This window comes from Dicentrarchus labrax, unplaced genomic scaffold, assembly GCF_905237075.1.
Source record: "Dicentrarchus labrax unplaced genomic scaffold, dlabrax2021, whole genome shotgun sequence".
NCBI lineage: Eukaryota > Metazoa > Chordata > Actinopteri > Moronidae > Dicentrarchus > Dicentrarchus labrax.
Genome location: NW_026136710.1, coordinates 13,401,553 through 13,412,323, shown reverse-complemented (window position 1 = coordinate 13,412,323; position 10,771 = coordinate 13,401,553). Strand labels below are relative to the sequence as shown.

Here is a 10,771-nt window from a genome sequence, read left to right as displayed (position 1 = left end):
TCTAGCTCGCGTCATCAGAACGCGTCTGTTAGCTGACAGCGGCACTGTAGCGGTAAACCAACCTGACCTTCCCCGTCGCCTCGTCGCCCGTCCTGGAGCTAGACGAGGACCTTGGATGTTGTTCAGCAGCGGTATTTGAGTCTCTGCGGTCGTTCTACTGTACAGACACGCAGCCATGTCCACAGTAGAAGTTCCCTCGCTGCAGGAGCTGAGCGTGGACGAGGTGAGAGTTTTATTATTGTTTTAGTTTGAGAAATAGTCAGAGCGGAGCATGCTAAGCTAACTAGCTGGCTAGCGTTAGCTGTATGGTTCAAGGTATGCTCGGTAGCGTCTTAACTTTTGCCACTGGCGTTATCTGACCTGCATTCACAATGGTGGGAGTTAGTTAAATGACATAGATTGCTAGAAGGTCCGTGAGAATATACGTCTGAATGAAATTGAGGCTGGAAATCGCGGCTGCTTTGTGCTATCCGCCGTGGGAACATTAAATAGAGAGAAATCACAATATGCAGGAACTCCTTGCTGTTGTATGGCACTCGTTACAGTCCCAGTTAACGCTACAGCTTCGATTCAGTTTGAGTAAATTTATATTGGCTGCCTCAAAACAGATCTGTGGCCGGTTTGTGCCAGCAGCAGTGATATTAGGTACTTTGAACTTGTCCTTGGAGGTCAGGTGTTAGCTTGCTGCAGCTTGTGTCTCTCCAGCAATAACACATCAACATCAAGGACATAAGAAACAATACGTTTTGCACCAATAACACTGTAGTGCACAATGCAAGTGCCTTTTACAATCAACTTCATACTGATGTTTTGAAGTATAATTGAGTGTTTTATTGCCAGGGACCTCACAAACTGTTATTTTCTTCTCATGAGAAATCATACAGATAGTTATGTGGTGAAAGGAGATCAATATAGTTCACACACCTGGCAACAGGAGGACTGTTGTTGATAATTATCAGAAATGCTGGACAGTAGAATAAATGGTTGTCCATAAAGAAATAGCTCAGACCTCATAGCTGCCTCTCGAATCACAAAGTCTCTGTTTCTTTGTTTTTTTAATACATAAGTTTAGTAAACAATATAAAACATAAATATGACCCTTTTGTGAGCATCGGCATTGGCCTCATAGTTTCCAGCCACTCCCAGTGCTTCATTTAATTTCATGTTTATTTGATAAGGACAGATACAGTTAACGTAGAAAATTTATTTGCAATAAAATGTATTACAGCATTTGTAGCTACAGCTAATTTCCAATCCCTGTCCATAGAAGGGCCTTTTAAAGTAACAGTACTGCATACTGGATGAATATTAAAATGATCCATCTTGGATCCAACACATTCTTTTGGCTATTTTACACTTGTTGATTAAATAACTACACAAAAATAATCCTGTGCCTCAAGAATTAAATTATGTCTTAGTGTATCTCTTTATTTGGTAAGTATTTTTAACCATTCTCATTGTTTCCCATGTTTCTGTCCTCGTTTCTTTCCAGATCAAAGTGTCCTCTGCTGTGTTGAAGGCTGCTGCTCACCATTATGGCTCCCAGTGTGACAAACCCAACAAAGAGTTCATGCTCTGCCGCTGGGAGGAGAAAGACCCCAGGAAGTGTATAGACGAAGGGAGGAAAGTCAACGAGTGTGCACTCAACTTCTTCAGGTAACTCACAGTCAGGGTTTTAAATCTTTTTGGTGCTAAATACATGACCATGTCTGAAACGATCATCTTTTTCCTAGAGACTCAATAGACTTAATTAAGACTAGAACTCTAGTGGTTAGGCAGAATCTATACATTTTTAGAGATGCTACAGTTGTGTTGTGTAAAACTGAATAGTGTGCTTTTGGTCAGCATCGGATTAAAGATATGGGTTGACTGCAGAGTTGGAGAGTCTGTGTGGAACCCTGGTTAAAAGAGGTTTGCGGTCAAGAGTTTGCATTTCTACCTCTGTGTTGGACATGTGGGCAGAAAATGTGGTCTGTGGTCCCAAATACTGCTGTTGGACAGTTATTCTTCCAGGGGTTACACTGGACACCAAAAGACGATTTCAGAGTTGGGATGTCTGGTTTCTTCTGTAACCTCTCCTGATAAGCATTCCTTTTCATTGCTTTTGGTAGAAGTGGGATGCAGATGCCTCGCCCAGTAGATTGAATAGCAATTTGACACTAGTGATGCAAGGGCATGTAAGACAAAGTTTGTGATAATTATTTCAGTGCACATTGTGGGTTTGAGGTGAATTAAAGAGAGTAGGGTTTAAGATAACTTGTTGATTCTTGCCCAAACTAACGATGGATGTTTATAACACTTTAGTCGTCCATTAATTTCCATGTACTGGACCTTAATTGGTCTGCTGATTTTCTGATCATCTACAAAATATTTAAGAAATTCAGGGTGAAAATGGTGCATATGGTGTCCTTGATATTCTTCACTATTCTCTTAATAGTGTAATGGAGGGAAGGATACATGATTGAGTTTTAAAAAAAAAAAGAAAAGTAAAATCAAGATTAAGGATTTTTGACACATGGACACAAGAATAAAACTCTGCACAGCAGGTAAGGCTATGGGTGAGAAAAGCAGCAATACCCTAAACAGATTGGTCAAACTTTCACTTACTTTAACTTTCCTGGGATGTTGCCAGATGTCTCAGAAGTTATTTTCCATTGTGTCAGCGTACTCTGTCAGAGTTCTAATCTTACAGCTGTGTATATTTTTGGATCATTTGTATTATCTTATCGAGTCAGTATTTATTCCGGAAAAGCTTTTAAAATGTTCTAATTCCAAGATAGACACACAAAGAACCCAACAATCAAACAAACAAACAACTACTAGTAGTCTGTATTAACTGAAAATTCACAATACTGAAGCCCATTTCAAAACTTGATCCCATTTGTTTTCCGAATTGTATTCAGTATCGTTGATCATATCAGCTATTTGTTCCATACCAAGCTGAATAAAAAAATCAACTCGTGTACCTATTGCAAAACATATTGGCTTATACATTTTCTAATTTACTAATACCATTCTTTTGGCAACCAAAAGAGCTAGGACTACTATTTTCTACTATCTTTTTTGACTGTAGCTGTGCAGCCCTATACCCTAGCAACCCAACCACAGGACAAAGAGATACATTTATATTCATTACTAAAACACTTGTGTCCAAAAGGATTTGACTGCACGGCAGTGTGACAGCATATAGTTCCCACAACCATGCAACACCAAGTTTTTTTATCTTCACTTCCCTTTATATTCATTTTCATTTCATAAAAAGTGTGTTTTTTTGTCTGTATTTGTTTATTGTTTATTTTTTTGAAATGTTTTTTTAGTAAGTATGATGTATAGAACTCTGTCATTGTCATTTGTCATACTTAATTTTTCTCTGCTTCTTATCTAAAACAATGACTAGTAAGAAAAGTGTTTTAAAAACATGAAAAATGTAAATACAAAGTACTAGAGAGTGTATTGTGTCTATAAAAGTGCCCCTGGGGGCTGTTTGAGGAAGTGGTCTGGGGTTTTTCACTCTTAACTGCTGCGTCTGTGTTTACTGAAAGTTTTGGACTGAGCTTTGGTTATACCCTCATGCCCATGGAGTAACTAAGGTGCTTTTTTGTGTGTGTGCGTCTCAAACAGCTTGTGTTTCTGGTTCTCACAAAAACACATGACCTCTAATTCTAAAGCCGAAACAAACAACCGACACTCTGACCTCAAAGTTAAACTGAGAGTTACTGTGAAAGAGCAATACCTGTAATTATTATAATGGGGAAAGATTTGAGAAAAGTTGTAATTGCACCCGGGACCTGGTTTGATTCTTAGGCGCTTCTGGCAACTGCCAGCCACCTTAAGGAGCACTTCGTTCACATGACCAGTTCAGACGATTCTTATTATGGAAACTTCAGAAATCTTGTGGGAACTGACAAGTCATAAACCACAATTTAATATAAGTTCTTGACATGGTTGGAGTGTGAACTTTGAATCGTAGCAGTTCAGGCACATTTATTTAGAAATTCCTATATTATATCATTTTAAACTTTTGTTCCCTCTCCTGTCACTATATGTATAAAATATTTTTTAAAGGACTATTTTAATATTGTTCTAGTATTGATTATTGTATTTCATTGTTATTCTAAATCTCTGTATGCGTTGTTCCTTGTAGGCAAATCAAGGGAAACTGTGCGGAGTCCTTCACGGAGTACTGGACCTGTCTGGATTATTCAAACTTGCTAGAACTGCGCCGTTGCCGTCAGCAGCAGCAAGCTTTCGACAACTGCGTCCTTGATAAGCTGGGATGGGAGAGACCTGATCTGGGAGAACTGTCTAAGGTGAGACTTGTGAGGGACTGACTGTGCACTCACAGTGTGAGCAGCTTTGTTGATGGGCTCTATTCTTGCTGATTGTGGGCTGTGCAAGAGGCTCTGATTGCGTCTGCGTTGTAGTCTCATTCGGCTACAGTTTTGAGCTGCCAAATCATGTATTTTATGTTTTTCTTTTCATAAAATTGCCATTTTTAAGGGGCATGCATAACTCACCTACAAGCACTAATTAGGTAGCAGCAATCAAAACAAGACCAAAAACTGATCTTGACAATAGCTTTTTTGGACATTTTATTTCTGTAGATTTTGAAAAGACACTTATGTCAACCTGGGAAAGTGTGAATCGCTGTAATCAACTTGCAGGCGATTTTACACTTGCCAGGCAGAGCTGTTGTTCATGGAATCAAATAACAGGAGCAGGGAAACAAAAGAACAGAAATCTGACTTACTCTGAAAATTACCAGCTTGACTGTTCACACACAGTTTTTCTGGTTGCTCAGCCACATAACAAATGAAAAGACTTGAAATGAAAAGAGTTACTTCTGTTTAAGATGGTTGGAGTTAACTAAATTTCGATGGCAATTGAGAGGAAAGAGAGTTATCCAGTTAGGCTGGGAGGTATCCAGTCTTGGAGAAAGACAAAAACATGTGAGGAACAAGTGGGAAAGAGTAAAAGACAGACCTGACCCCAAAGTCATACAGAAAGTGCAAAGGAGGTAAGGGGCAGGGGACAGTATGAGGGATGAGCAGGATGAAGAAGAGCGAATGTAAATCATGATGTAAGGGAAGTACTGCAAGAGGGAGAGGAGAATGAGGGAAATAGACAAGGTTTCAGCAGTTCAGGGAATATGACGAATGTCAACTCGTGTCCTTACATCTCTGTGGTGCATAGAGTTTACATGAGTATGCAAGGATTCATTTAATTCCAAGAAAATATTGATGATTATTGATGGTTTTAAACCCTGCTCTACAATGGGGAAAGTCTGTTTGCTCACAATTTGATTATTAGATCTCTCACAGATTTTACCAGACTTCAAACAATAGATATTTGCTGTCTTGTCAGATATTTTCACAATATACATGTTGTACAATTCCAATATAATGCGATAGTGTATTTGTTATTTCAATTTTCATCATTAACACTAAGCATGACCACCACAACATCCTTGCAGGACTCTGTTATTTCAGTGTGTTAACACTTCTGTCTGTCTGACAAGTCGTGATGTGAATGCTCCTTTTCTGTCATAGGTGACCAAAGTGTCGACCTCGCGGCCCCTTCCTGAGAACCCTTACCATTCTAGACCACGCCCTGAGCCCAACCCAGTCATCGAGGACAAACTGGAGCCTTCCAAACATGGCAGCAAGTTATTCTTCTGGAACTGGTGAGGCAGCTCCAGAAAGTCAGACACCTTTTTAAAGCCATGCGCTCTGTCCAAAAACTGCTAGACTACGCGTGACCACTCTTAGATCAATGATACACATCAAGGTTAAAATCCCTCAGGCGCAGACATGAGCATTAAAGGATGCTGGTTTTGGCACTTTATCTGTGTATGGTCTGAGGGTTGGTTTTGGACAGGGCTCATGTCCTAACAGTCTCTTCATCAGCGGTACCTCAAGTGTCATCAATCGTTTGAGAAAGGAAAGCAGGATGGATGATTATGTGAACAAATTCCATACAGCTCCATGCTCCATATAACTTTCCTGACCACTTCTGTAAATGTAATGAGTGAACAAATACAACATGCTGTTATTATTGTTGTCAAATAAAGAAAAAAGAGATAAATTATAATTCTGGATGTGAATGTCTTTATTTAAGTTTACATCTATTAAATACCTGGTTGCCTGAAGACAGAATAAAAAGATTTATATATTTACAAGCTGCCAGACACAGTTCCTTCAGTATGTGTGAATTAGGCAACACCACTGTGTCTGCACATCTGTGTTTTGTCAGAGTGTGTATTGTCAGACTGATGGAGGCTGAGGTTGGAGGTCAAGGTTGAGGGTCACTACCTGCAGCCAAAGGGAGCTGCTTCTGCTTCCTCCTTTTCTCCCAACTCACTTCCTGCCTCTGACCTGGACTGGAAGACGACTGGAGGAGTCATTTCGGAGATGCACAGTAAAGTATGTTATTGCTGACGGCACACGTGTGCCGGCAAACACTCATGACCTTGAATGGAAGGAGATGAGAAGCCAATTCAAAGACATGCTGGTGTGTGGAACATAGCGGGACTGTGCCAATGTGCACACGCGCTCGCTCTCACGTACCGCCGGGACATTGTCCAAGATCAAAGTTACTCTATAATGTGGTGAGGCTGTTACCATAAAAGCTCAAATTCTGTTTCACATATCAGCTGTTTAAAAGTATACTAGTCGTAGAAGTTGTGATTTGACTTGTTCCACTTCAAATGTCAGTCTTTAACCCCTGCCATATGGTTGATTTCTTTAGGGACCCATAGAAATGCCTGATTTGACAGCTTTCTCATACTCAAAAGCAGAGATGTGGCCCTAGGGTGTTTGCATATGATGTAAAAACGTCTTGTTTCAGTGCACAAAAACACAAGGACTTGACTTATAAGGGAGGTCAACAGCTATCAGCGGTCAGTCACTCTGATTTTATTCCGAATATGTAAAAATACACTTTGAGCTTTTTTTTATTTTTGCTTATTCTAGATGGAACAGTGATATAATTCCTGTTGAATGTGTCGTTCTACACTGCGTGTTTTCAGTTTTTCAAAAATTTCCCACAAGTTTCTTTTTATCTTACAGACAGCAAGTTCAACAGTGCACAGTCACAGCTTATCGCCAAAAACAACCATACATCTCAGTGTGTACAGTAGCTCCATGTATATATTTATGCAGACATGAGCGTGCATGTCTCCGTGTTTCTATAGGGCGTCACTGACAGTAGTTGCAGAAATCCCCCTCACAAGGTGTGGTCTGGACCTGCAGCCTGCACAGGAAATGTCTGACAGACCCTCTTCTGACCTGGACAGTGGGACAAAGGGAGGAGGGAAGAAGGGATGCAAAGAGGAAAAGAGGTGTGGACAGAGGGAAACATGGAGGAGAAGAGGTGGCAAATAACAAAATTGAAGTAGGGGAAGAGAGATGAGGGAAATAAGAGTTAAATAAAACAAGCGAGGGTTAAAGGGAGGTAACGGGGAAAAAAAAAAAGTGAGATCCAAAAAGGGCAAGGTGTTGAATGACTTGAAAGCAGACGCACAGACAGACAGAGCGGGGGGTTGGAGGTTGTTCAGTGGCTGGCGGTGAGGCCCCAGGGCTCGTGGCAGGCCCGTCTCCATGCGACTTGCAGGAAGCAGAGGGTCTTCGTTTGACACGGCACCGCCACAGGAAACGGGCTCTGGCACAGGAAAGAAATACAATACAGGGCTTTCACAAAGCTACAGCCCGCCTGGGAGCCCGACGCGCTAAAATACTCAAACAACCCGGCTTGTTCATAACACACGACTGTCAATATTCCCATTGTTCACTGTCAGGTTCGACATAATAAAGTGAATGTTTGAAGTGGTGATGAGCACCAGCAGTCATAGCTGGTAGTTGGGTTCCCCCCCCCGTCAATTCACCTGTGTTTGAGACAAAGTTTAAAGATACTTTAAACTAATTTCTAATGTTTAATAGTCATGTTTTTATCAATATAAATATAGATAATTAAGGGCTGCCATTTACCTTGATTTTACACTTTCTTGAATACTTTACCAGTGAATTTCTTTTATATCAGTAACACTACAGATCAATCCACGAGGCATCGGCTGCATCCATGCCATCAAGAACCCCCGACATATGGGTGCACTTGATTTGACAAACTCTAAAATGAAGGTGTGTTTGATTTGTTTATGTTGGTGCACCTTCCTTGCCACATCACTCTGTGATCTTTAGAACTGTACATGTTGTTGAGTGCTGCTTTCATGTCCCCTCTCATCCCCTTCATACTGCACAGGGCGGCTTTGAACTGCCATGCAGGTTGCTGCTCTATGTATAAAACATACACCCACAAGCCACAAGTACCACCGCTACATCCACAACCTCCACTCATGGAGATTAATTATCTGGGAGCTTCAAAAACACACTCACACACATGCGCTCACTTACTCGGCAGACATTGTTTTTAATCTTTGTTGTTTTCTGAGAAGAGCTATGCAGGCACATTTACAGGAGACAGAACATCTCAGCAGAGAAAGATTTCATGCAGACCTGTTGGGTTTATTTCATCCACCTTCAAGTCTTTATGGGCCTTGAATTTTGCGATGGAATAGCCACAATCAATGGATATGCTTACTGAGGCAAAGTAAATTGCAACTAAGCAACCTCACTAGTTGTCAAAGTCAGAGATGTGGTTGATAATTAGAAAATAAATTAGGAGAAATATATCTTCAAGCCAGTGTCCTGGTTATGCAGCTTTTTCTGGATTGTTAAGGCTCTTTTTACCCAACCTAGGGTTGAACTGGACATACACGACAAGGACATACCACCTTTTACGTCGATATGGTGAACTTGTTAGCAAACAGCTACCTATTTAAACATCCAGCAGATATGGAGCAACATTAGCATTCATTTAGAGTTTTGTTGTTTTTTGAAATTCAGTTTCTTTCTTAAAACATTAATACAATCATTCAAATACATGCTGGGCATACTGTATATACTGTATATACTGGCATATCCATCTACCTCATGTACATAAGGAAACCTGCATGTAAATATTTATTTCAGCATCCTTTGCCCTCTACAGTCTACAAATGTTATTGTTTTCTGTTTGTTTATATATATGTATAACTGTACATAGTAGTTGTCTGTCTATTTTGTTTAGCTTGTTGTTAGATTATTTATGCTTATTCTGTGTTTGTACATTGAGAGCAACATAAACCGGAGTTAAATTCCTTGAATGTGTGCACAGACCTGGCCAATTAAAGCGGTCATGTTTCTGTCCACTCAACAAATGTAAATCCGGTATTCGCTCTCCTTTTAGCTCTGTTTTTGGTCTCCACCAACTATGTTTAGCAGCTCACTGACATTGCCTGTCTGCCATTTGGTGCTGGGCAGGTAGCCTATAGTCTTTTTCCTCTGAAAACAGCTGCCTCCGGCTGGAAATAAGGTTGATGAGAGCGCTGAGAGTGAACCAAAACAGTAAAGTCACACACACACACACACACACACACACACACACACACACACACACACACACACACACACAGAGAGAGAGAGAGAGAGACGATAAGTCCTCAAAGTCTAAATCTGGATGGTGACAGAGTGATGACCATGACTAGTGTTTTGCATTCCAGCCAGACACGCTTCACAGCCGCTCTTTCATACTGCAGTTTTGCCAAACGCCTCTGAATGCTGCGCTTAAGATAACATTTAGTGAATTTTAAGGTTTCACTCAAGGTGTTGTTGGTTGGTCAAAGACAAGACGGAGCAGGAGAGCTCTCGCTTCATAGCACACTAATGAAGCTCAGTCACACAGTCACGAACAAACAATGAAACACACTGACACATGTGCATGCAGATAAACACACATGACCACACATGCAAAAAAAAGACACACAACCACGCATTGATACATTTTAGTCTTCGACAATTTCTAATAATTACAGAGAAAATGTTTTTTCTTTTCAGTCTAAGGGCTGCAGCAGTGTTTTAAATGACTACTCTTTTACTGGATTTTTAGTGGGCTCAGCTAACTCTTGAGTCTGTTTATTCCACATGTTTAACTCTAAAACTCGAGCCATTTCTTTTCACTGCGTGTTTACTCTGTGGTATCTTAGCAAATGGACTAATGTGAAGTATGTGATGAAATGAGATGTCTAAATGACAGCTCAGGCTGTTGTCACACAGCTTAACACTCAAGAAGTTGTGGTCTGGGAGCCATACAGTACACTGTTTATTTGTCTGCAGGTGTGTGTGTGTGCATGACTGAGTGTATATATGTGTTCAGTGTGGGTGTATGATGAATATGAAGTGCCTGTGGCCTTAAATGTTTGTATGTTTGTGCGTTTGTAAGTGTATGTGTGAGTAAAGTTCATACGTGTGTGTATTTGTGTGTAAATGTGTGTGTGTGTGGTGCTGCAGCTCCTTCTGGGCTGGCCTGTGTTTATCTTGGCCTGATCCCAGACCTTCATCACTTCTCTGCTGATAGCTCCATTCCTCCATCCCTCTGTCCCTCCGGCTATTTACAAGTCTACCGCAGACTGACTTTCCCTGCGTGCCAACATCCAATCCTTTTTCTTCCCCGTCCTCTCCTCTCCTCTCCTCTCCTGTCTTTGCTTTCACCCTGTTGTCATTTGTTTTATCTCTGACTGTGTTTCCGTACTCTCTCCTCCCCATCACACTCTTCATTCTCTCAGCCAAATAGATTAGAACTTATAGCCAAATTGGAACGTATATGCACATCCACCCTTTATTTATTCTCTCCATTTATTTATTTGTTAACACAGTGCACTGTGTGCAATGGTCTTGCT

General features: G+C 40.7%; 1 protein-coding gene across 1 annotated transcript; it reads left to right on the top strand.

Moving 5' to 3' along the window:
* The first annotated feature begins 29 nt into the window (after window positions 1–29).
* On the top strand, window positions 30–6,090 carry ndufa8 (NADH:ubiquinone oxidoreductase subunit A8). Its single transcript, XM_051412937.1, has 4 exons — window positions 30–223; window positions 1,493–1,656; window positions 4,145–4,310; window positions 5,550–6,090. The coding sequence occupies exons 1-4, from the start codon at window positions 176–178 to the stop codon at window positions 5,685–5,687; spliced, it is 516 nt and encodes a 171-aa protein (XP_051268897.1). The 5' UTR covers window positions 30–175; the 3' UTR covers window positions 5,688–6,090.
* The last annotated feature ends 4,681 nt before the right edge of the window (window positions 6,091–10,771 follow it).